The sequence below is a fragment of the Grammomys surdaster genome, unplaced genomic scaffold (assembly GCF_004785775.1).
Source record: "Grammomys surdaster isolate TR1022 unplaced genomic scaffold, NIH_TR_1.0 126163, whole genome shotgun sequence".
Lineage (NCBI taxonomy): Eukaryota > Metazoa > Chordata > Mammalia > Rodentia > Muridae > Grammomys > Grammomys surdaster.
The window spans coordinates 8,101,697-8,128,964 of record NW_021620970.1 but is presented as its reverse complement, the minus strand read 5'-3'; the positions used below and the strand labels follow the sequence as shown (position 1 = coordinate 8,128,964).

At 42.4% G+C, this 27,268-nt stretch overlaps 1 protein-coding gene across 1 annotated transcript in view; it reads right to left on the bottom strand.

Annotated features, from left to right (window-relative positions):
* Positions 1-27,268, bottom strand: part of Akap6 (A-kinase anchoring protein 6) — a 414,932-nt gene that overhangs the window by 204,796 nt on the left and 182,868 nt on the right. The window contains exon 5 of the mRNA XM_028757469.1: positions 11,721-11,843. Within this exon, the coding sequence (XP_028613302.1) occupies positions 11,721-11,843 (123 nt within the window). The remainder of the gene's footprint in view (positions 1-11,720; positions 11,844-27,268) is intronic.

Sequence of the window (27,268 nt, the reverse complement as noted above, 5' to 3'; positions counted from 1 at the left end):
TCAGTACACAAGGTCATGCTCACTCATTCACTCACTGGAAGTCTGAGCAGCAGGTCTTACTCTAGTGCTCCTGATTGCCATGAGAGAGGGTTTCTCTCTTGAGGTTAACCCTTTGAGCTAGGCTGCCTGGTCAGTGAGCTTTTAGAATCTGTCCCCCAGTGTTGGGTCTACAGTCATGTATAGCTGTGACGGGCTTGTTACGTGGGTACTAAATATTTGAACCCAGCTCCCCGTGCTTGCAGATAAAATAGCCTTACCCATTCAGCCATCTCCCTAACGCCTCTTATAAATGTTTAACTTCACATTCTCAGGTTGATATATGGCATAGGTTACCATGTGACAGAAACACCTTATTGTTACTCTCTTCCCTAGAGACAAACACTACATCCCTGTTGCTTTTTTCTCACTATCTACCAGTGGCTTGCACACAGGGACACCAAAACCAAAAATGTTACTGAGGCCTAAAGAAGAGAAGCCAATGACCCTGTCTTCTTCTTCCTTGAGGGTGTGCCCTGAGATGAGTCATGTAACCCTCTACGCTTCCGTTCCTTTATCTATAATCAAGGCATTTGGACTCAATATTTTCCAGTCCTTGAATACTTTGATTTTTATCTTTTTTTTTCATCCAAGCAGTTTAGGAAAGGAAACAGGAGAAGCTTTATTTACTTTAAACTAGAGAATTTTCAAAGAAAGGAGAGTCCCGAAGGCTATCCAACTATTCATCTTCCCCGGGGCAGTTCTGTCCCTAGACTGTCCCTTCTAATTTTAGCCATCTCTGAGGAAGTCTCTTTTAACTTTTATCCTGAGCCCACATAGTTCTTCCCAGGAATTTAAGAGCTCTGTGACAAGCACTGTGAACGTCCCTGTTCCTCAGTTTCTTCTGCCAGGTCATCTCTCCAGCATCTTGGTTGGAAATCAATAATATGATTGGCATACAAGAATATGCCAACAAGACCCACATGCTGGGTCTTTCACTGAGCCCAGTCCATTGTCCCCACCCACACCTCTGTACCTTAACCCTGCTCTAGTTCCAAGCCTCATTGTTCCAAGTCATAGGTTGACTACACAGTCTGTGGCCATGACCTCCCTTCACAATCCACATTGGTTGTGTGTTAGTACACTACAGGCACTATGATCCCAAACTTACAAATAGGACTATGAGCAGAACGGCCACATCACCGTTCTCGGAGCCTAGTGATTACTGTGGGAATAAAGTAGTTAGTCCAGAATTCCTGCAGACTGTGCTGAGACAGCCAAAAGCATCATGTGAGTCAGTGCTAGTGGCAGGCAAGGACTTCAGAACTTCACTCTGTTTAATTCTGGGCAACCCCTGTCTGTTTAGTCCCCTCGTTTGTGAAAGGAATTTTAGTGTCTATTTCTTTAGGTGGTAATAAAGATAAAAATTCTTTGATACACATAGAACAGAGCCTAGTACATCATAATAGCACAGTAATTGTTACTACACAAAACGATATCTTCAAAACAGCTCAGATAGAGGTCCACCTCGTCTTAAGTCCTTGAATGGCTGGCTGGGGCTAAGTATCAGGCTCAGCCTTTATCTGGATGCAGGTCCTATCAGCTCAACTCCAAGGCTTCTCCACCCCATAGTCTACTATTTCCTTTGGGGTTCTGTGCTTGCTGTGCCTGTGTCTGGAAAATGCTATTTCCGCAAAGCCCCATCATCCTTTAAAATTCAATTCAGTGTGCTCCGTAGAAAGGCTTCCCCGATCTTTCTTAGAAGCTTGTATCAGCAAGCTTCAAGCCTCCACTTACCGACCTCAGTTAAAATTATTGGCAGGTCTGTTTCCCCACCCTTGAGCCCCTTGAGAAAAGAGTTATGGTTTCACTCACTTTGGAACGAGAAGGCGTAGCATACAACTCGCCACTACAGAAGGGAGTGTTTGCCTAGAGACTCATCCTGCAAACCAGCTTCCAACAGCCTGCAGCACCGAGGGATATCAGTACGATCACTCTGCACTCCAGAGTGGTTGATAAATGTCCCCAAATTTTACTCAGTGAACACCATGTAAATGAGCTGTCATGTTCCTTCACTTACAAAATTACTTGCCAATTACACTTAGATGACCCAGCATAATTGCCATGTAAACTGTACCCTGGCTGGGGTAACCTGCATCATCAATTTAACTTTACCCCCTCATCATATGGTACTTAGCACACAATTAAATAAATGGTCAGTCACTGTACATTTTCCCAACAGAAGGCAGTGGCTACTTTTGTCGTTGGTTTATCGTTCACACACATCTGTGACACAACTTCAGCTATAATATCAGAAGCTTACGAAGAGAACTTTGTGCATTTAAGAAATAATTCCCAAGTATTTTTTTTTAAATTAAAACCACATGTTTAAAAAGTCTTTGTTTTCTTTTAAAACAAACAGACAAAAAAGGCAAAAAAAAAATCGTCCCTCCTAAAGAGACTTCGATCCCCAGATCTTAGATCATAAAAATGGTTCCAAGCTTTTGAAAGTGAATCTAGCTCCTCAAGCAATTTATGATTCATTTGAAAGAGTTGATTGTGTGTGTGTGTGTGTGTGTGTGTGTGTGTGTGTGTGTGTGTGTGTGTGTATAGATGCAGCTCAGTGAGGTTGACACTCTTCCTTGATAGACTGGCTAATAACTTATGCGAGATGTAGATAGATGGGTGAGATCCTGGATGCTGACGGTGACTCCTGAGTGACGGGATTTTCATTTGCTTCTCTGAATGCTGCCTCCACACCTGACACAGGTAATCACATTGACTCCTCAGCATGGCGACATCGAGCCGAACGCATTCTCAAACAGAGGTTCTGTCTGAAGGGACTATTTGACTTCCAGAACATACTGTTTGGAGGCACTGATTGAAAAGGGGGTCAATGTTAGCCCAAATATCTCTCTACCCCCTGAGGTGGAATAATTGATGTGTGGCATTCCTTAAGGGTATGGGTCACCAGGGTGATGGATGGATATACGTATATTATTCACACGTACATCTGCTAATACACAGGTCCCAGTGCAAACACCAGGACTTAAGAATATTATGTGGATTTAGGACAATCCCTGAAGGACTCCAGTTCCATTAAAAATTTGTTTTGGCAGCCTGGGGCAGATCTATTCCAACTCCCACACGCTTTATGCATTTGAAAGGGGGGAACCAAACCACTTTAAAAATAAATTTAATAAATTTTGTAATGTCAAGTCATTAACATCCTGTCTAGTCATACAGCATTCATATTTTTAAGTAGTAATATTAAAGCTGCAGGATTTTTAACCCTTTTAATAACTGAATTATCATTTTTACTTCCATTGTGGTTTTTTAAATTGCCTTCTCTTGCCAAAAGAGATGAATCACACACCTACAAACAAAAGAAACCTTAGGGTTCCCCATTCTTCAGGAGTTCTTCTCACAAATTCGCTAGCCAACACACGGAATTTCAACTTCTTTAAGAATATGTGAACCATTCTTGCTCTATGCTCTTAAGTATTCAAGGAAGATGTGCAAAGGCCACCCCAAAGGGAAGAGTCCTCCTCACCTACAGCTGCCGAATTCACCGTCACAACAGCTGTATGACAGGTAATTTTTATCCTGGTTAATATAAAAATCAGAAGTCTTTATTATTTATACCAGATAAATTGACTCAAGATTCCAAAATTCCATGAAATAAGATGTGAGTTCCTTGCCCATAACCAGTGTCCTCAGCCCTGTGCATGGCCCACAGAAAAGCAAAGCCTGTCTGCAAAAACTTTTCTTCACGGTGCAGTATACCATAGTTCTGGATATGCAGTGCTTGATAAGCACACCACTTCTCTGGCAATCTAGTTAAAAGCAGCCAATACTGTCTGAGAAAAAAAAAAAGTAAGTTATAAGTCAGTGAACTGGGCACTAACAATATACGCAAAACAGTGAGAATTGTTGACGATTATGGCCTAAGAGCCCTTAATCCAAGCAGGAAGGAAGTACAGCAGGAAGTTCTTCCTGACTGAAAAGCAACACACGTGTCTCCTAGACACACAGAATGAACCATACGAGCACTGGAATGTCGTTATGACTGTCACATGGCCAAAATGAGTCTCCCACTCCTTGCCACAAGCAACGACAAAATGCCCGAATGCTGTAATTCCTGACAGATCTCCATCCTCACCCACCAAAGCAAAGGGCTCAGGTTGGAAACTGAGTATTTCAAATTCTTCAAAGGGGAGAAATGGAGCCATATCCTGCTAAACACTCAGCTACATTTTAAACTGATGGGAGTCAAGAGACAAGCAAATCGAACTTCAAAGCTCCTGGAAGGCGGTGGCCTTGCTCCTGAGGCTGAAGGGGGTAGTAGGCAACTGGGCCAAACTCTCAGCTCTGGCTTTTGAAGTCTGGCTGACTGAGCCTTAGCCGAGCAGCACAGCCCCATGGCAGCTACTGGTCTTGTGAAGCTTGACTTGCTTAGGCCATGGCTGCCCGTCATCTTAACAGAGAAAAGGAGGCAGGAGAGGTGGGCAGCAGGTAAAAAACAAACTCTGTGATCTCTTAACTTCAAGCAATGAAAAATGTAGCAGAAGTAGACACAGGAGGGCAAGCAAAAAACAAACAGTCAGAAGTGTTTGGGCAAAACCTCGAGCAGTACACTGGTTTTACTTCTGGTAGAAATAAAATCAATTGAATCCGAAATGAGACAAAAGGTGGTGATGGCAAATGCATGCATCTGCATCTGCGGTTCATTTTCCTAACCATACACATTGCTAGTTAAATCCAATTGTGTTTATGAAGATTGCCCCCCCCAAGAACAAATGGACTCTGGTGCTCCTCTGCCACCTTGTGGCAGCCAACTCAAATTGCAGGCACCAATACTAAGACGAACAAAGCTGGCCAGAAGAGTGTGCTTTTAAAGTCCAGCTGTAATCAGGGACTCAAATATCGCACACACAAGCATGGATCTGCCTCAGTTCTTCTTACCTACCGTGAAATCTGTTCCTAGAGTATGAGTTTTTTTTATTATTATTACATAGGGTCCCTGAGTTCCTGCTGTAGTCTGCCTGGAAAAGAACAAGAAGATTCTCTACAGAGTGAGACTGAATATTTGTGGAACGTTATTTGAAAAAGAAATCAGAAATAAAAAGGAAGCTTAAATGCCCATCATGACAAGATTTAATTAAATAATCTGGGGGCATGTCCACATGATAAAATATTAAGTGGCTGTGAAAATGCACTGAGTTTTTTTTCATATACTGATAGAAACATGTCTGCAGAAGCAAGCTACTGAATAGAATATCCAACATGGATTTCAAATGTACTTGTCTTAGACAAAAGGGCTCGAAAGAACACAGAACAGATGGCTTGAGCTGGTTAGTCTGCAGGGTAGAAGTTTTTGCTTTTCATTTTATGCTGTTTCACACTGTTTGCTTTTCCCACTGAGTATAGTGTAATGTTTCTCTTTAACTAGACGTTGAGTGAAAGACATTCTACACACTACATGCTACTACGTGTGTGAGGTGATGATGTCACAGTACCTTGATTCACACGCACCTGGCACTGCCAGGAGTCCCAGTTCATGCTGTGAAGTGCCCAGCAGTTTTTATACCTCCCTGGATCCGTCTTACCCACACTTTGTTGGGTTTAGTGCAGAGCACAATAGACCAGAACAGGGCAGACAAGCAGATGTTGTCTGACATTTCTGACTGGACATGAGTGAACCTCAAAAGCAGCTCTTGGTGTGGATTCCCTGATTTGCCCCTTTAATCCACTCCCATTCTCCTTCCCCACCTCCCCTTGCTGACCGTTCTCACTGTCCAATGTCCTTAATCTCCAAATTCGCCTACAAACTCTCCGATCTTAGGCTCGACCTTCCGTATCTAAGATTTTAGTTTTTGACATTCATACCCTGGTTTTGCCAGGTATAGAGACCCAGCATGGCTTCCCAGGTCTGCCTAAGTACAGGCACAAAACATTAAAATGTCCCTGTTCTTTTGGAAGAGAATTCTCAAGGGTTTCCTTTCGAGATCTTTTCCATTCACAACACAGACAAGGAATGGATTCCTTTGACATTTAAGGAACTCTTGTAAATCCAGAAGTAAAATAATTATGACCCAGAAGAAGAACAGGCAAGTATAATGAACAGACAGACCCAAGTAGAAAAACACAAATGATTCCCCCAAACATGGAGAAGGTGACAACCCCACCCGAAATGCTGGAAGTACGATGGGCATTCCTGTTAGCCACCAACTACACGGACGAAGCTAAGCGGCGTGCCAAGAAGCGTCAGCAGCAGACTGTAGTGGGCACGTTCAGCACTGAGCACACCGCATTGTCTCCACCGAAGACACTTCAGTAATAGAAGAAAGTTTCGGATGTGCGTAGCTTTTTAGCCAGAAAGTCCGAGTGTAAGGACATACTCATCCTAAGCAAGACGACTAAGCAAGTGCACAGAAGCATCGTTTGAGACAGAAGAGCACACATAACCTAAATGTGTAGCATAAAGGATCACTTAAAGTAAATCATGGCACATTCAGAATGGAGATATCCCCAAGTCGTGCAAAGGGGGTAAAGCTGTATTGTAGTCACTGCTTTTGACCTGTTGCTGGTTTAAACTGGGCACCAAGCAAGGCACATGTGTGTAGCTGTTTTTAAATACTTGGGATTACCCAGAGGATGGCAAGCAAGAGCAGAGAGCTGGTGTCTGAGAGGACAGGAGTGAGGCCTCTCCTCAGACTTTTTTAACTGTCATCCATGTCTTATCTACACACAGCCAATCAAAATCCACATTCTTGAAGAATGATAACTGCTAGTCGGCGCTAGAACATCAAATACTGTCCTCAAGCCTGTTCTCCACTGTGATCATTCAGCTACTCTATGCCAGCCTGGCCTTACCTGCATGGTTTTGTGATTGACTACTGTCACTCTTCTGTTTTACACGAAGCCAAAACCTTCAGTGTCCCAGAGAAACGTTTGGCAATTTAAATTGTCATTCAGTGTCTCTTACTGTCTAGTAGCGCCCATCGAGGCTCCGGCAGAGGCTCAGCCACACCTGATGGTGGCCTCTCACACTTCTCCTCCATGATTCCCCTCACCACAAAATCCCTGCCCGACCTCTCTCCTCTCATTTGATCCAGCAGAGTGATATATGCCCTTCGAGGCCTGCTTCTAATTATGTCTAGGAAAACAATAAACCTTTTCTCTGAACTCCTTCATTTATCCTATAAAATTTTACTGGTTAGGACTAGATCACATAACCTATGGTCGTCTATGTACAATGGAAAGCCCCCGAGACAAGCCAACTTCAGGCAGATGACTGTAGTAAGTGGGTTCTCAACCTGTGGGTCGCGACCCCCTGGCAGATTGGTAGGGTCAAAACACTGAGATTTACGTTTACAGTTCATAACAGTAGAAAGTTACAATTAAAAAATAACAATGAAAATCATTTTATGGTTAAGGCTCACTGTGACGTGAACTGCATTAAAGGGTAGCAGCATTAGGAAGGCTGAGAATCAGTTGAGAACCACTGCACTGGCTTCTCTGTAGCTGCCTGGCTGGCTGCATGGGTACTTCGTATATATGGACATGAGTCTTGAATTCATAGTCATCATTTTGTCACTCAGCTCTCACGTATCAAATTGAATTAAAAATGTTGCTTCTTAAGACAAGCATGGAAGTGCCTGCTATTCCGGTACTCTGGATACAGAGGCAGGAGACTGCAAGCTGGTGGCCAGCCTGAGCTACATAGTGAGTCCCCTGACATCCTGGGCTACATAGTCAGATAGTTCTTATAACAAATTTAAAACTCCCAGATAACATGAAATTGGTCAATCTTTGTGCCAGATAGCATGGGACACCTACACAAATTTCCTTTTCAAATTTAAGACTGGCCCTGCTCTTGGGTTAGCCATTCCTCTTGCAAAACTGTCTGGTCTGGCTGGACTATAGAAGTCTACCCTGAATACTCTGACTGGCTATAGATGAATGAAGGTCTGGTTTGTTTTCCTGGCACTGATGCCTATGGTACAATCCTCACTTGGTGAATTAGGTAGGTTTCACAAGGACTCTGGAGATGAGAGCTCTCGTTCCAGAATCACACGGACAGACTGTGAATCCAGCCAGGGGGCCTCCTCTGCTACCTTACTCCTGAACATTTCTTTAAAAGAACCCAACCTATAACCACTTGCAGTGACTATTTCCTAAGCACGCAGTCTATCCCAGAGCTACATCCCCCGGCATGTGGCAGGTACCCACAATGTTTGCGTTTGTGGTGCGTCTACTCAGGTATACATAATTAGAAAGACTGTGGAGGAAGCACATTAAATGTTCATCAGGAGCTTGAGGCATCAAGCGTGGTCCACGCCCGTGTTGAGTGCTAGTTGACAACACTGGGAGATGCAATGTCAATACAGCTAACAGGAGACATGCTGGAGGCGAGAGACCAGGCTGGTGCCCCAGTGGAGGGCACGCGGTTGGTCTTACCCCATGAAGTTAGAGACAGAACAAACCGGGCAGTATAGAAACCAAATCGGCGGTTGCTTAGGGATGCAGCATAGTCTGGGAAGGGCTGAAGAAAGGTATCTCAAAATGTCATGAGGAAGTTTGGGGTGGTGAATGCTCTCACTATCATGATGTTAGTGGAGTGTCTATATCTTTCAGATTGTCAGAGCTCGTCATACTCAAAAATATGCAATCTTTCAGGCCAGACACTTCAGTGGAGCTGTTTTTTTCTGAAGAGGATAGGAAACAGACAACAGTGAAGGAAAGAGAGAAAGGGGTATCTTCTCGATAATACATTCGTACAATGCTACTTCTAAAATTGGTTTCAGAAAAGGAGAATGGCCGATATTCGGCCATACACCACCTCCAAATGACATTTCCTGAAGATGCCCGTTTCCAGAAAGATGGGAATTATATTTCTGAAGGAGCAGCCAGGTTGCAAGCAGATGATTAATTATCATGGAAAATCGCTGATATACCATGACAATCTCACACTGTTTCCTACAGCTAAAATAAAATTCCTGTGTCTCTCTCAGAAAGGCATTGTAAAGCTTTAATTGATTAGTGTTAGTGAAAAAACAAAACAAAAACCTTTGGCTGCCATCATGGAAACTGATTGAATTAAGTATCAAGATATAAATGCACAACTGTTGTTTTGGGATTTGTTTTTCGTTACAAGTAAATACTGGGAGATGCCAGCTATTCCACCGTATTACACCAGAGAAGACAATCACTCTCAGGTCTCACACTCCTAAAGACTAAAGACTCAATCACAGGATCCAGAAAAAAATATTTAGCAAGTGTGTCTGACAACCTCTACTACTGCGTGATACTGTAAAAAACCTTTCGCTCCCATATCAGGAAACAATAATGGATTTGTACAGACCAAGCTAAGATACGAATCTCTAGGCTCACTTGAATAGTTTTTATAGAAATGTAGACTTTGCCTCCTTTTGAGACTAACAGAATATTAGTTCAGTGCAATGATAATGCCACAAGATATACATGGCAGTCAGGGTAAGGTGGACAGAGAGACGCTGAGTCTTGTCCTATGGTAACTGACATGGTAGAGTCCAGAGGCGCTCAGTGGTTTCTACAGCAATCCACAACAAACCGTGCACGGACGGCTAACACGGCTACCGCACATTGCTATTCATAGCGTCAGAAGTAAAATGTGAGACTGACTTAACACTCAGTGAACTGGCCTGCAAACCACAGTTTCTCACCATTTGAAAAGCAGAGATAAGCAACTGTACCTATATCGTCTTTATTCTAGCCAGAATAGTCAGAGAGAGAGAGAGAAAAAAAAAAAAGTGTCCTCTGCCAAAATGTCAATCCTTTGACAGAAACAGAGAGACCAGGAAGGACTCTCTGTTGATCCACAGCAAGTGGGTAATGACTGCCATGTTTAGGATGAGAACGTTGTCTTGAGGCAGGTAAGGATGCCTGAGCTTCCTTATAGCCACCGATACACAGTTCTGCAATTCTTAAGGCTACACAGAGTAAGGTCATAGACATAATAGCAATTTAAATGGAGTGAAAACGTAAAATTTTACTTACGTTGTATTAGCAACATTTTAAATTAACGTTAGATACATAAGACCAACTGCAACTACATAAGATAAAACAAACAAAATATTCCCCCATAAAAGAAAATTCTAGTTTGGGGCTAGAATAAGGTGAGGCCGGCACAGGGATGCCAAAGCAAGATTTCTGTAAGAGAGCTGAGACAGGACTGTACAGAGGTTACACAGGGACACGCTATGCAAGGAAAGGGCCCTGGACGTGCCATATAGCCACCCCAACTGGCTTTCAGTGAGCAACCCACAGTGAAGGCACCCTTATGCCCTCGTGCCCTCTGGAACCTCAAAAGCTGGATGTGTGTTTTCCATGAAATATTAAATCAAGAAAATTAAGACAGCACACTTGATGTGAAATAAAGTTCATATAGTCCTGTTTAAACACAGATTAGAATTTCTGTCAGAACAATGCCAGTGCAACGGTGACATTCTAATTAATATAATTTACATCATAAAGACTGAATATCTTTATCTTGCTGTTATGAAATGCCCTCCAAAAAAAAAAAAATCTGAAAAGTGTGTTCTACAGGGAATTGAGTGCTAAGGGCAGTCTTTCCAAACCCAGTACAAGAGAGGCACTTATAGCTACTGACATTTCTATAGACCATCAACCCAGACCATCCTTGACCATCCACAGCCTAACTGCAACTGGTTTCTGAGGCCGTTTTACTTGCAGTTACATAAAACATGTTCAAAACACAACACGAAACTAACTAAAATTCTCACTTCCATGTCCGTCTTTTGTCCTTCTGCAGTCTTTCCCGTGAACCACCATGCACGGGACTCTTCTGTGGTGCTTGCTTATTCCAAATTCTAAGCGTGTAAGAGGGGCAGAAATCCACCCCACAGTTGGGCACCCAAGGATTCCTGTTCATTGCCTTTGTCAATTTTATGCTATCAGTGAAAGGAATAAAGATGAGACCCTTAACGCTTGCGTTTTCATTTCCTATGACAACGTGCTTTCTGGTCATGCTTTATCACACTCTGGTACTGGGTTCCCACCCCTTCATAATTGATATCGGCCATTTGAAGCATTCAGTACAAACCTCCTGAGGTTCATCAAATGTACCCTGGTCTATAATTCCTGCTTTAAACAGACTCAAAGCATAGTTACCCAAGTGTTATCCACGACGACTCTCTGGTTTTTCCCAAGCACAGTGCCCAGCATAATGACAGCTGTATTAATTATCTGCTGAAAAATCCACGTAGCAGCAGAAATGATGGAGACCGTCATTTTAAATATTTTATTAAAATAGCCAAGTGTAGAACAGATTAAATAGACCTTCTTGATAATGAGGGGCTCATTAATTTTACAAGAACTCTAGAAAGCTTCAGAATGGTCATCAAATTTTTCTCTTTTATTCATTTATTTTTTTTCCAAGAAGAGGGATATCTTCAATCATCACTTAAAAGAATACAGGTCTAATAAGATTTTCTAAGGTGTTTTAAAATAGTGGCCCTTCTGGAGAAAGCTTTGAAGCATCTGTTTGAAATATGGAGGGCTTAGATGTCAGATTATTACTTGAAATGCCTGAAAATGGACAGCTTGAGGTTCAACCCTATTAAAGCTTGGATTCATTAGTGCATAATGATTTTTGATAACTAAAATTGATATTGGACCTAAACAAATCGCGACATTGAAATCCTTGAAGGAAAGAGAAAGCACAACACGATCTTGCCTACCAAGTGTGTCTCCAGGTACAGGCGAAGGCTGTCCATCTCCGCCTTAGGAGGCGTCCAGTTCTCGGTGGTCTCCATGGCTTCATTTAGCCACTGAATGAATTCATCCAGCTTGTTCACAAACCCCTGTGGGAGAAGGGAAAGAAGAAAGGGCACAAAGGGAAAATTAGTTGATTATTTTTAAAGTCAGTCTTAAAAATCCCAGACTGCCTCAAACTATGGTAACTCCTCCTACTGTTCTGTTTTATATATTCATTGTTTGTTTGTTTGTTTATTTGAGGAGGGGCATTATTGTTTTTGTTTTGTTGTTTGTTTGGTTTTTTGGTTTTGTTTTGTTCTGGTTTTTGGTGATGACCACTGTTCCTGGCCCGAAATCTTTCCGAATAGGAAATCAACTCTCCTCCTGGATTACCTAGGAGCACTTTCCTAGAGAATGATTAGACCGTGGGTGCACCGCATAAATTACCTCAAAACATCCCTAGTGTGTCACAAACTTCTGCTTGGCCACACCCAAATCACATCCTGTCTTGGGAAGGGTGGCGTTTGAGCACAGATGACCCTGTCCACTCAGAGTGTATGGAGCCGAGTTACTAGGGCTGAATGAGGACATTTGTTTTAAATTTAACTATGTCTAAAGATACCCGGATGTGTCCCATCAACAACCCAAGTTTCTGTGGCTGAGCCTGTGGATGCTTTGAAGGAGAAAATGGCAGAAAAGAGACACCACGGAACAAATGCAGACAGACACCTGACGGGCTGAGTATGTCTGGACGGGAAGAAATATTCTTGCCCAGGAAGCACAAATCACAATAATCTTGCGATTTTTCAAATAGTGGTTATAAAATTTTATTGACCATTTAAAAGAACACATCTGTGGAGACAGAAAATATTTTGAAAAAGTGAAAATCCAGCTATAAACTGAACCTGGCGTCTGCTTTCCATGTGTAGGTCAACAGCGCCACCTGGAGGTCATGCCGAGCAAAGGCAGGCTTCCATACTCATTCTGCTCGGTATGCTGTTTCCCTATTACAGGAAATCCATTCTCTTTCTTTTTCTTCCTCTCCTTTCCTCTCCCTTCCCCTCCTCTCTTCTCTCCTCTCCTCTTCTCTCCCCTCCCCTTCCCTCCCCTCTTCCCTCTACAGTCCTTTCCTTCTTCCTTCCTTTTCTTCTTTCTTTCTTTCTTTCTTTCTTCCTTTCTTTCTCTTTTTACCTTGATCAATATTTTAATGGCTTATTTTGGACATCCTAAGACAAAGCTAAGAATATATGTAGATGTTTACTTTCTTTGTCATGCTTCTCAGAAGTTGAATTTTATTATTTAGTACATCCTAGATTTTATTTTGTTTGTTTGTTTGTTTGTTTGTTTGTTTGTAAATCAAGACAGGGTTTCTCTGTGTAGCTCTGACTGTCCTGGAACTCACTTTGTAGACCAGGCTGGTCTTGAACTCAGAATTCTGCTTGCCTCTGCCTCCCAAGTGCTGGGATTAAAGGCATGCACCACCACTGCCTGGCTAGCTTTTATTTTTAAATTCATAACCCGAAATGTGAGTGGTTTTCCCCTAGTGGATTATAAGAAAAAGGGAAATGGGGCAGAATATTAGAAAATAGAAAAGCAGATGAATAAAGCCCAGAGACACATTCCTGTTCCGAATGGGAGAGATCAGATACAGAGGCCCACAGTCTCTACCAGAGAGCACCACTCTTGTCCTGGGTGGATCTCAGTCTGCCACCCTGTGGAGTGATGCATCCATGTTTTCCCAGGATTTCCTAGGAGGCTGTCAATACGTCACAAATTTCCACCTGTCATATTTAAGACAGATGTCCTCGGATGGACCTGCTACTCCCACAAGGGTCCAGTGGAACTCAAGTCGTCAGATAGTACCCTCATAATGGAATTTTTGTGGAAGAGTTAAGAGACCATTTGGTGAGCAAATAAACATGTAGAAGCACCATCCGTCCCCGACAGGAGAGCGTGGATGACTGACAACTGAGATGGAAATCATCATTTTAGTACACATGTGAACTACCACTTCCTGTTAAGTCTGACTAGAGTTGTGGTATATAAATTGGTGTGGATAAAATTAAGTCAGGAAGCAAACTATTTGGAAACCGGTTTGAGTCCAAAGGACAAATAGTTAAGTATGCTATTTTATATATAATCAATGCTAGATGATTAATTCTCCCCCCTCTCTCTCTAAAAACAACCATGAAAGCAGATAAGAATGTCCAGGGTCCTCATCCTAGCTGCTGTTAGTCAAAGAGCTTTAAGCCATGCATGTCAGATTTCCTAGCAGAGCCATGAGTGAACGGTTAGCTGAGAGATCTGAGATGCAATTAGCAAACCCAGGGGCCTGGGAAATCTTCCTCGAACCTGTGTCCGTGCAGCTCAGCCAGTCAGCAAAACAGGGCTGGCATCAAGGAAGACAAGGTCCTTTCTCTGCAAGTGTCTTCTGAACTGTAGCCCACCCTCACGGTGTTTATTTGCTGTACGATCTCCTGCCTCTTCTTTTGCCAACGCCAAGCGTCATCCATCAAAACAGAAACGTGAGAAGTTTCCCTGTTCCTGCTTGTAACAAACGCCGGGCTCTACTTTCTCTTAGGGAAATCTTGGCTTTCGACACCCCGCCCCCGCCCCGCCCTCTCTGTTGCTGTGTGTGATTTTAAGAATGTAGAAGTAAATTGCTGAATGGAAATCCAGTTTCACTGGCATCCGTTCAGTTCCTGATTCATTTATCTCCTGACTTTGTCCAGTGTGCCAGCACCTCCATGTACTACCGAGGGCACTTCCTCTAAGTCACGGGACACGTCCCCTCTCAGGGAGACCAAGAGAATGATGTACACAGAGGCACTCACACGTAGACCCACACACAGCCAAGGCTTGTTTTCAGAAGACCTACTGACATCTTCGTGGTGTGAATAAAGGAAAACAGGCCAGTGTGGATGGTAATGTGCAGAAATGGGGTGAATCTAGAAAATACAACTATTTTGAAGTAGAGATCAAACTATAGTATAACAAAAAGACTGATCATTCATTTAAATATTTAGAAAGATCCTTTTATGTGCAAAGCATACTGTTAGACATGAATGGGTACAAAAAGATGAATATCGTTATTTTTTTTAAAGGCAAGCAGAATACAAAGCATGTCTAAACTCAGGTATATTGGATTCAGATGATTTTATAAGAAAAAAATTCTAATAAAGAGTGAGGAACATATTCTGTTATACCCAGAACTCTTATCTGTACCCAAGTTTGTTCCTCTCTATGTTTAGCACTAAGTTACATGAGTGTGTTCTCTAGTGTTCTGGATAACTATAAAAGTCAGGTTTCCTCCTGCCCTGTGCTGCCCTGCTCTGTGTGAAGAATGCACCTCCCCCAATCCCACAGCGAATGGCTGAGGTAAGCGCCTGGAACCTCCGCTCCTCAGTTCCCATCCCTTCTCACTGATCTCTTTCTGCCCCCCTTTTTGAGAGGAGCTCTACAAGAAAAGATTATTACAGAGGTCACTCTTAAAGTACTGAAGGAAGATTTAACGGAAGTTAAATGCTTGAACAAGACCATGCTACCTGTGCCTTCACAGATTGAGTGACTCGGTTTACTTACAGAGAAAGTGGTCATCAGGCAGCTTTAGCTACTTGATGAATTGCCAGATTCCCTGTGGTATCTGTCACCTGGATGTGAACCACATGCATTTGTCTTCACCTCAAAAGGATCCTGTCTCCTGGTGGAGACCTCAGATGTGAATTCTGAGCCAGACTAGATCAAATCAGCTGCCTTCAAACAGGGCCGTACTGAAGAACCCCAGAAGCGTGAACTACTTAACTTTATGGAGAAAAAAAAAAATGGCCAACTTCTGTTGGCGAGCATTCTAAATCGTTAGTTAAAACCTAATTGCCACTTTTCTCAGTATTCCACAGTTAAGGGTTCAGTGAATTCAGCCAGATAATTCTAGCTGAAGTAATAAGCACCCCTCACTACAGCCAGGATCTGTTGTGTAAAATAAAACACTTAGGACCTGTAATGATCACAGGGGGTGGGGACTGTTGTCACTCTTGGTATGCAAATGAGAAGAGTAAGTGCCCTGTCCATACCCTGGAGCTGGAAGGTGATGGACTCGGTAGTACCCAAATACAGAGTCTCACTGGTTCCACAGGACATCACAGAAGACCAGCTGACTTTACTGGTAGGCTTTCTTCCCAGGAATTGAAGGTTGAAAATAAATAAAGACTACATAAGGATAACAGAAGATGGTATACTAAGAGAGAGAGAAAGACATTCATCGTGAGCCAGGGTGGACATTAAGGAGCAGTGTCAGAGCCACTCCATACTGAATTTGGTTCCGTGGTTTCTACAGGAGTGCCTTCCTGCCTTTGAAATCGGTTCCTTCACCTGTAAAATTCGGGTTACAATATTCATTTTTGAGGTTCCATGATCATTACCAGAGGAAGTGCACTAAAGCCTCCTCCTACCTAAACGAGACCTCGTTCTCAACACCCACAGCCACCACCAAGGTTCAGAGAGCATCACAGAAGAGGAGGCAGAAAGAATGTAAGCGGAATGACAGGGAGGACTGTTGTGAGACAGTCACTTCTGGATTAACATGGCACCTTCAACACCTCGAGACAGCTATGAAGACGGAAAGGACCCTGGAACATAATGGCCCGCCAACTAAGACGAGGGTGAGTTCCAAGCTACACGAAAGACTGTCTCTAAAAGACGACACCTGACGGGAGGACTCAGTGAAGACACCTGATCTGACCTCTGGCCTTTACATGTACATGTGCATGAATTTACCCATTCCTATTGCAAACACATATAGAACACACACACACACACACGATTGTGCAGTAAGTGCACAGCACTGTGCTAGGCACTACTGAGAAGATGGATGAGAAAAGCTCCCACAGCCACAGTCTGACAGGTGGCAGCCGATGCTCTGGGCCCTCAGAAACAGCCAAGGTTCTGCTTCCAAGATCAGTGAGCCATTGAACAGAAAGCAGCCAGCAAACCTGCGGGTTAGCAAGGATGTCACCAACAAATGCTTCTTTAATAGCCAAGCACTTAAGAATAAAATTTGACAACTTAAAAAAAAATACACATTCTCTCGGGAACAAGACTTTAGCAGTGGGGCCACCAACAAGCAACAGTAAGGGACACCACAAACTTCCCGCAGTACAGCTTTATTCAGGCTCTGAGGACCAGTAAATTAGACCACCATTTAGAAGCAAAATTATGCACCGAGACTGGATGTGAGCATCCTGCAGGATGTAGATTCATGCATTTCTAAACATAATTCTTATACAGAATCTCTATCTGAAACGTCTAATTTAGGTTTTTGTACAATCACACTCAAATGCGGCTTATCTCTTCCTGACCACAAAGCCACCTGCGTGCTGCCGTGACACCAGACCCAGAGGCTCTGGGTAAAGTCCTAGGGATTACAGACAGTTGTCTCCTCTGCTTCACTCATGCTCCCTTTCCTGTTCACAAAGCCCAGACCAGGAGAGAAGAGGACTAAGACCAAAGAGAGACGTACCAATGGTAACGCGATGCCTCGGGAAACATTTAGCTCCTCTTCTAGAGGGTCAACGGGTAGCTTTAGAATATAAAAGCGTACCGGTGCAATTGTCCCAGAAGAAGGGGGCAAAAACAAATGGGGGGGGGATTGAGAACTAGGTTTATCTAAACTCAACAGATAAAGATGGTCCATTCTGAGCTCAGGGACTATACAAGAGGGAAACTGAATTGAAATCTGTGGGGCTGGCAATCCTAGCAATAGTGATCTCAACCAGGATGAGAGGAGCCCAGAAAGAGACATGTCTTACAATGGGAAAGGATTCCTGCAAAGAATGAAGAGACTTTGAATTCAGTCACTCCCTATTTGTGCATACAAAGAAATTATCAACGATTCTAAGAGCAACAGAAAACCTAATTTAAAAAGCTTAAAAACACGTCAGAATAAACTGCAAGTAGTAATAAACTATTGCTAAAGAATACATATTAATTGAGCACTTATTTGTCAAGCCTTATTTTAATCCTCACAAGATTCCCAGAAACTCTGCTTCATAGGGAGGAAGATTTGACATGGACAGACTGAGACGTGAGGAGTGAAGCTGGCAGTGCTCCCGAGTGGAGCTGGGGGTGCTCCCAGGTAACCTCACCATTCCCAAAGATTTATAGACTTCCTCTAAGCAAGACTTTGTATGGAGTACCCCCAAACCTATAGGGAAACTTGGGAAGACTAGTCGATCTTTATTTGCCAATAGGTACAAAATATTTGATATATTCATACCTTTGAATTTAGGATATTAACACTTTAAAAGTTTTTTTTTAAGATTTACATTTATTGTATATGTGTGTAGGTGTTTTGCCCACATGTGTGTCTGTTTACCATGTGTGTGCAGTGCCCCAAGAAGCCAGAACCCTGGAACTGGATCTACAAATACTTGTGAGCTGCCATATGGGTGCTGGGAATTGAAGTGATGCACACCTTTAATCCCAGCACTTGGGAGGCAGAGGCAGGTGGATTTCTGAGTTCGAGGCCAGCCTGGTCTACAAAGTGAGTAAGTGAGTTCCAGGACATCCAGGGCTGCAGAGAGAGACCCTATCTCGAAAAACCAAGAGAGAGAGAGAGAGAGAGAGAGAGAGAGAGAGAGAGAGACAGAATGTCCGGGAGCTCTGGTAGTGAGATAGAGAGAGAGAGAGAGAGAGAGAGAGAGAGAGGAGAGAGAGAGAGAGAGAGAGAGAGAGAGAGAGAGAGAGAGAGAGAGAGAGAGAGAGAGAGAGAGAGAGAAAGAGAGCGCAAGCTGGGTCCTCTGGAAAAGCAGCCAGTGCTCTTAACCACTGATCCATCTTCTCTGGCCCTTTAAATGGTTTAATTGTAGGTTTGCCGTGAGCAGTAGCGTAACTTTAAATGCTTAATATTTCAGCTCTTCATCCCAGCTATTTTAATAATTAACAGTATTTCTGAGTCGTGACAGATTTCCCAACGCACAGACGAAGACAGCAGGACACAGAGGTGTTATACATTTCATGTACGTCATAAAGCTAGGAAGCGATTATTTAGGATTCTTTTTCCAGGTTTGGACCACCACACCAGACTATGTAGACAGACTTACGTCACGGGTACAAAGAGAGAAACTGGCAGCAACACCTCTGCTAGTCGCTCTTATTGCCTCATGTCTGCAACAGCTTAGCGCCTAGCACACCCCTCAGCCAATCGCGTCCCAGCTCAGAGCTTTCTTCCGGTTCTAACTTTTCTCTTTTCTAGTCTCCTTTTTTTCCTTGGTTAGTGTTTCCTTTTTGTCTTTTACTCCTCATTCCTTCTTCTCTCAGCCCCCTCCTTTCTTATTCTTCATTCCTCGGCTCTCTTTTCTCTTCTCCTTTTCTCTCTTCTCTTTTCTTCCTGGTGTCTTTTATCCACAGCTAACCCACCCCCCGCCCCCCGTTTTGTTAGGGATAGTCATGCATCTTCAGTAAGCAACGTTTTCTCATATTCTCGTAAAATTTTCAGGGACAAAGAGAAGAGGCCGTTCCTGGACACTGAAGAGCGGAGCTGAACACGCTGTTATAACCCTGTTAGGATTTGCACCAAGGGCTTTCCTCTTTAGTAAGACCTTGCAAATCAAACATGTTCTACAGGAACGCATGTGGACTGACGGAGTGTCTGTATAATACCCAGGCTATTCAAAAGATTACATGTAATTGTTGAGTTGTTACCTAAACAGTCTAACTTTTCTCTAGGGAACATATACTACTTTTAAGGCTTAAAATTCCATGTGGAGAGATGATCGTGTAGACAAGAAAATTCGACACCTGCCTTAGAACTCCAGGGCAGCAAATCAGGAGAGGACACAATTCCGTGAGCTCTATCATTGCAGTCAAGAGACAGAGAGCACACAGCGAGGCTCCAGACAACCCTTCAAATCTGCCGACTCAAGCGAGGGAAATGAGGTTGGAAACATTACAACTGGACTACAGTGCGCATTCAGGGGATAGTTGTGCCAGAAGACCTTAGGCATCGAGTCATCAAGCATCAAAGTCTCACTGTTCGTTTTAAAGTTATTGTGGGCATCTTTTAGACAAGAGTTTTGAGTTCAAAGTAAAAAGATAGATGAGGCTTCAGGAATAGCACAAAGTTATCATTGCTACCGATTCAACTGAAACATATTCTCTCTACATTGGGTAACACCAAGCCAACTGAATTAAATATTAAACTACCCTTTCATTAAAACTCCTCAAATATGTACAAATGTAGATTAAGTCTTGCTTTTTTTAACACTTTATTTGTTAAGACGTCACAATGAATCAGAAACTTTACCATGATGCCTAAAAACACGCAGCACACCCAAGTGTCTTCACACCAGCTTCTTGTACTTTGTCTCGGTGGTTCTGTCTGTGCCTTGGAGTTGACAATGAAAGTCCTGTACATAAACCACAGAAGGGAAAGCCCTCTGAAATCCATCAAGATCTTAAAAGTAAAGATCGGGCAGCTATGCCACACCACACATGCTTTAGCAGAGGGCTGGCTTGTCCCTTGAGATACATTTTCAAGATGTAATGGAAGCAGGGGTGGTGCTCTAATAGGAAGCATTCCAGGACTTGGAGAGACAGGTTCTGTCTGTGAAATGAGTAGTGTTCATTCCCCACTATGGTCTGTACGATCGTGCTTGTAGTCTGACAAGGTGATCCTTGGTGTCTTCCACACACTCCACGTTTTGAGATTTATCACGGTATCTGTCCTTCAAGATCCACTTCAAATGTTCCTCTCCCAAGAATCATCCCAATTGATTGATGCTTTTCCACTATCTTTTCTTAGTCTTTCCATCTTGATCCATCAGGAGTTTGATGGACAATTCTAAATCTATTGGAGGGCTTTCCTCTTTCTATATATAATATAGTATAATCACCTTTCTTCTGGTTAAATTTACTGAGGGAATTATTTATAAGTGTGTAATTATAAATATGTTATAAATATTCATATTTACAAATAAATAAGTACATTTTATTTATAAGGTTGCTGTGTGGCAATATCATAAACTAGAACGATGTTTATATTTGTCTGAACACATAGTCATTGCATAAATTTGTCTACATAAACTTCCTAAGATGACAGAGAAATGCATTAACTAAAATTATTGGACCAATTAGGAGAAAATCGACTCTAATACAATATAAACATCGTCCATCACAGCAGGAGGCCCAGAGTCTCACAAAGAAAAGGAACGGGAAACTGGGGAAGTCACTGATAGGTCCCAAGATGTGGGAGGGGTAGATATGAACAATGTGGCAGGGGACCCTGAGGAAAGTTGACTTTAAAGTGACTTAGGCAACTAAAAGGTGGGAAAGAAAACAAGATAAGAGGGTGCTAAGCAGCACTTGGGGCTCCTTAGAAACCTAAACAAATTTAACTGCCACAGCTTTTAGTCACATACCTATTTAGCCTGTGCTTTTCTAAGATAGTGTCTTGATATGTACAGGATGGTTTTGTACTCCCTGTGTTGTCCAGGCTGGTCTTGAACTCATGAATCTTTTCCCCCCTTCTGTCATATGCTTGGATTAGTAGTATATTAAAAGTAAGCTATTTACTCAAAATAATATACATGGTGAGTTTAACACTAGAGAGAAAGATGGGCCTTGGTTTAGAAGACAGTATGGCCCCAGAGGAACCTCATCAGCTGTCATGTTTTGCAACCATGAAGCACCAGGGAGTCTTTTTAGTCACTAAGACATTGTTCAGAAATCTCTTCCTACCGAGAGTGACATTTCCTTTGCTATAAAGTCCTATCTACTATGCTTCTGAATGTTCTTCGTTTTTCTATCTTAAGCAAGACTGTTCTAGGAGTTCTTTATCATCTTACACCCCAGTAGAATGTGTCAGCAAAAGATCATGGCACGGTATGATTGTTTATGGAGCCTGTGTTTCCTCAGGCTCCCCTTAGTCAGGAGTCTCTTAAACACAATGGCACGCACCAAACAATATAAACCTTGAGATGGCGTGACAAGAGGACCAGAAAAAAAACAGATTTACTAAAGCTTTACTTTGTAAATATAAATTTAAAATTAAGTATTAATTTTTGTAAATGTGGCTGCAAATCTCTATACAACAGAAATTAAGGAAATCATAGCAAAAAAAAAAGTTTCATCAACTCTTCCACATTTAGTTTGATGATCAGAAAGGAAGAAACGGTAGAGTACTAAATTGCTAACTATAATATATACCTTTGTTTCTGTCTCTGTTCCATCCTCTCTCTCTCTCTCTCTCTCTCTCTCTCTCTCTCTCTCTCTCTCTCTCTCTCTCCCCAATACACATATATCTGGGGGCATGGGGGGTGTCAGATTATCACCTATAAGTGATACTTTGCCAGTATAATTTTCTTAAAGCATTCAAGAAAGAAGAAAGCACAATTACTTCCTAGAGGTCAGTGGAAAGAAGACAGAGCCCCTCGCTTCTTGGGAAGTAAGACGGTCCTTTCATTCTTCAGCCTGAAGGATGGAAAGCATAGGACTCTGGCTTACTGGCAGCATCCTTTCATTCACAAAGCAAGTTCCAGGCCAGTCTGTTTGGACAGTAAGACCCTCTGGCTCAGACACAGGCTGATGTCACTCATGGCCGTGACATAGAGCCTACCCTTTAGGAATGGTTTTTCCCAACCTAATCTGAACAGAGGACAAGCAGCAGTACTGACAGACATCACAAAAACAAGCCTACCAAGATGAATGTTTCCAATATGGCACACTTACCTGACCTCATTTGACATAAATTCATATTAGCCTGTGTCTAACTCTTACTGGGTCACTCATCATCTTACTGTCTGTCACCTTTGGTCCCTCCTTCTCAGGGCATCTTATAACCGCTAACCAGGCCCCACACTTCCATGATATCTGCTTCTTCTATCTTCCAGTGCTGGGACTGCATCAGGAATACTTTCACACTTCCAAGCTTGTTGGTGTTCAGCCTCACTTGCACACCCCATGAAGATTTTATAAGAGAAACTTCCAGAATCCCATGCGACACAGAGTTAGCTGTGTTGAAGTAAAAAGCCTCAAAGAATGTTTTCCACAGGACTAAAGGTTTTTATTGCAGTTTTGTTTGATATAATTGATGGCAATTCTCCAGATTCATAGGGGAAAATCATAATAGCATCAAGGTTAGCATTATGTACTCTTTACTCTTTGGGATTTCATAAAATAGTCAATGCCATGGTGTGATAAAATATATCTCAAAACTATAAAATTCACCTAAGCATAGTGTCTCTCACCAGTAATCTCAACACTCAGGAGGTCAAGCCAGGAGGATTGCCACAAGTCTGAGACAGCACTACAGAGTAAGTTCCAGTCCAGCCTGGGCTACAAAGTTAGACTCTATCTCAAGAAATAAAGTCAAACAAAAATCACAGAGCTTTTATTGTAAATTTTAAGAGACTTAAGTGTTCATAATTAATAAGTGGGGTTGTGAATTAAAATCACTGCCCACTGTGAAGTCACTGGGCAGAGTAGTAGCTTTTCAAACCTATCTTCACTAATAAAAGTGGTATTATTCATATATTTTATCAATCAAATATGACAAAGTAGGAGAGGAATGATTATTTAATATCTTTCATGTGTTGCTACGAGTAAGTGATAGAGGATTTTGTTCAGATTTGTAATGGTCTCCTTCCAAAATACCACACAGTAATGAAAAGTTACTGTTTCACACTTAAAGGAGCAGAGAATAACTCACGGGTGTCCTAAGCACTGCTCTAATTGGATTTTTAAAATGTGAGTCAGCAGGATAGCTCAATGGATAAGAGAGGTCATGCAAGGCTGATGAATTTGATCCCCAGAACCATGTCAAAAGCTGGAGATGCTATCAAGCCAGTAACCGCAGTGCTCCTATAAGCTGGTAGGCAGGGACTGGGACCCCTCCCCCTTTCCCTCTCACTATCTCCTTACCCCTCTCTCTGCCTCTCCTCCTCTCCTCTTCCTCCTTCCCCTTCCCTCCCCCTCCTCTCCTTTATCCCCTCTTCTCATCTTCCCCTATATCCCTATCTCTCTTTCCTTCTCACCCTCCTTCTCTCAAAATTTAAAACTGTCTTTAAAATGCAAACCTGAATGTCAACTGCATTTTGCTAGTTTGTTGCCTAGTCATGGCCCTTCCACACCAAGAAAAGTACACACACACACACACACACACACACACACTTTCTGACATTTTCATTTTCACATTTAAATTTCTGAACAGAACTTTTTTCCCCCAAGAGAACCAGATGCAATGCCGCTCATAGCCTCACGGTGGCGCTAAATCATCACTAATACTCTGTCAAGGCCCATAGCTTTGCAGAAACCACAGAAGGCACTGCAACATTCCTCCTGGGAAAAGAAGAAGGAATTTGTTTCTAGTCTGTGGTTTTTCTCAACCAACCTTGAACAATGACCTTGACCCGCTCAACAAATCTATCAGCAGGGCTAATTCGAGGCTGCTTTTCTCTCCTGGCATTGGTACAATACATTACTCTGAAGACTTGTTATTATCCCTAAAGAGAATTTTGTGGGCTTATCTTTAAAACCATTGTGTTGATTTAGAATTCTCAACTTGGATTACGGCCACAGCGTTGGCATTTAAGATAACATTTACTGCGTAACCTAACTTGATGTGGTTCCTGTGAACCATCTATTAAATCTTTACTTCTCCCAGCCCCCAAATTTCAACTTGAAATCTGCAATAAGCTTTTTCTCCCCTATCTTATTTTAAGACAGACACAAAAATGCAGCAAGTCATCTTTACAGATCCATAGTTATGTAGTAACATAAACAGCCTACTGCAAAAACCATTCAAAATTAGCCCTAAAGGATTACTGACCAATTGAATTGAACATTGCAACTGCTTGAAGAACTTTAACAATTTTTATTATTGTGTGCATGTGTATGCATCATATCACATGTATAACAGTCAGAGGACAGTTTGTGGAGTTGATTCTCTCCATTGTTCTTTAGTGGGTCCTGGGGATCAAACTTGGGTGTCCAGGCTTGCATGGCAAGCGCCTTCATGCACAGAGCCATCTTGCCAGACCTACTTGAAGAGTTTTTAAAGCAATAAACAATAGATCCTGATTTCATTGCTCTGGGGTAAAGTTGGAGACTGGGATGTTTGGAATGGCCTCCAGCAGTTATAATGAGCAATCACAGCTAAGAATCACCGTGGTTTAGTGGCATGCCCCCAAACAAGGATCAGATAAATGTTTAAAAGCTATCAATCCTATATGCTTAAAAACCCTAAGTAGTTTCCCATCGAAGATTGCAGATTAATGACTTGAAGCCGTATCTTTGCCGTGAGTGTGTCTGTTGGGTCTATTTAAAAACTGCTCAGATTCAAATTTTAAAATTGGGAGGTGTCACATAAAATGCAGGTTTCCTACTTTTTAAAAAAATCTCTTGCCATACAAAGCCACACTCCCATGCAAATGTCATCTGAAGCTGAGGTGTCCTTTAGATGTGTAGGCTCCTTTAAATCAGCCTACTGGCCCTCATTCGTGTATGCTATACGACTTACACCGTCCACCTGGCCCCTTGGATCGTTGGTTTGCAATCCTACTCTAGAAGAAGCTTACACTTGACGAAACAAACATTCAGCCATTCATTCACTCATTTATGCATTCATTAAACAGATTCATTTCATAGCGTTGCTGTGCACACATTTGGCATTCAAATTCCCTCTCTGGACCCTTTCCTTCTAACTTCATAGCCTCCTCCTTTTAACAAGCTGTTCTAACCAGCAGCTACAGCAAGACACAGCTGTAGTAATAGCATGCCGGCTCGTTTCCGAAACTCCCTGGTGACCTGGACCAGTGACGTGTCAGCAGATGTGTCAGACAGTCACATTCATAGAAGAAAGCTGGATGCCTTTCACTTGTTCTTTCTCAGGAGCTGGGGTGAGCATGAAGTCCAGAGGAGTAAAGATGCAGGAATGAGAGAAAGGGTGGAAGAGCAAACGCAGAGATAAGGGGGTATGGGAGGAAGAGTGGTCGCCAGGGTCTCCCTAACACGAGGACCAGTGGGGTTACTTCACCATTTGCATGTGAACTGGCCCCCGAATGCTCACATACTTGAACATGTGGTCCCTGGCTATTTGCTGCTGTGGTCATGGAATGTTTCGGAGGTAGAGACTTGCTGCAGGAAATGAGTTTCTGGAGGTGACCCGGAAGTTGACATAGTTTTACACATCCAGCTTTCAGTCTAGCCTCTGCTTCCAGTTCGGCTGAGAAGTGGAGAGTCCCAGCCACGTGAGCCCGTCACAAAGCTGCCTGTGGTCACGCCTTCACTGTCATGATGGACTGAGTCGCTTCTAACCACATGCCAAACAAATCCCCTCCCTTAAACTGCTCCATCAGGTATCTGATCACAAAGACAGGAGGATGACAGTTCAAGGCAGAGGAAAATCTGGACATGTAGCACATGGTGAATTATTATACATGTCACAATATTATATAATATTATATATTATATATCATATACCATATATTATTTATGTACATACATAAAATATATTTTTTATATAATTAGATAATATTATATATTATATATTACAATACTATATATTACAGTACTATATATTATAATACTATGTATTATAATACTATATAATGAACTATATATTATAGAAATATATACACATGCACACACACACACACACACACACACACATATATATATGTATATATAATGACTTATTCAACTGTGTTACAAACTATGGGGCTATATGGGTAGACAATATGAACAGAACTTAGACTTGACTTGTATGTACTAAGTGAAATAAATCAGTCACAGGAAAGACATTGCATCATTCCATGCAGATGCTGCTGCCAGAGCACTTCCCGTCAGAGACACAGGGCTGAGAATGAAGGGAGCTGTGTAAAGGCAGAGGGCAGCAGTGTGCCTCTCAGCATCAGGAAGGGTCAGATGACCTTCTCACAGGGGTCGCCTATGACCCCTGGAAAGCATAGGCATTTACATTATGACTCATAACAATAGCATAATTACAGTAATGAAGTAGCAGCAAAATAATTGTATGATGGTCACCCCAACGTGAGGAACTGCATTAAAAGGTCATAGCGTTAGGAAGGTTGACAAGAGTTTCACAAGAGGAAGACATTCTGAAGGGCTGAGTACCCAACACTACTAGACTGTACACCTTGAATGGTTAACATGGCGAGTTTTGTTATGTGAGTTTTGGTAACCACAATGAAGGAAAAACAGAAAAGAAAGAAAACGAAGTGATCATGTGATGGTTGCCACCTTCAGGGTGTGGTCATGGATGTGTCGGCACATAACCAAAATGGAGTCTGTAAGGACGGGGCCTGTCTGTACCCATTCTACTGTGGGAAAATCATTGTTAGAGCCAGTGTCACTTTAATCCACTCTCCTCCTTTCACAACACACTCTACCGACGCCTTCTCAGCTTCATCTCTGAGCACGATGACAGCTGCCTTTGTGCAGACATGAGGACAGTTTTATCCAACCCAGTTACTAAGAGCGGGGGCTGAACTAAGTATGTGCTGCACTGACTCCCAAATAA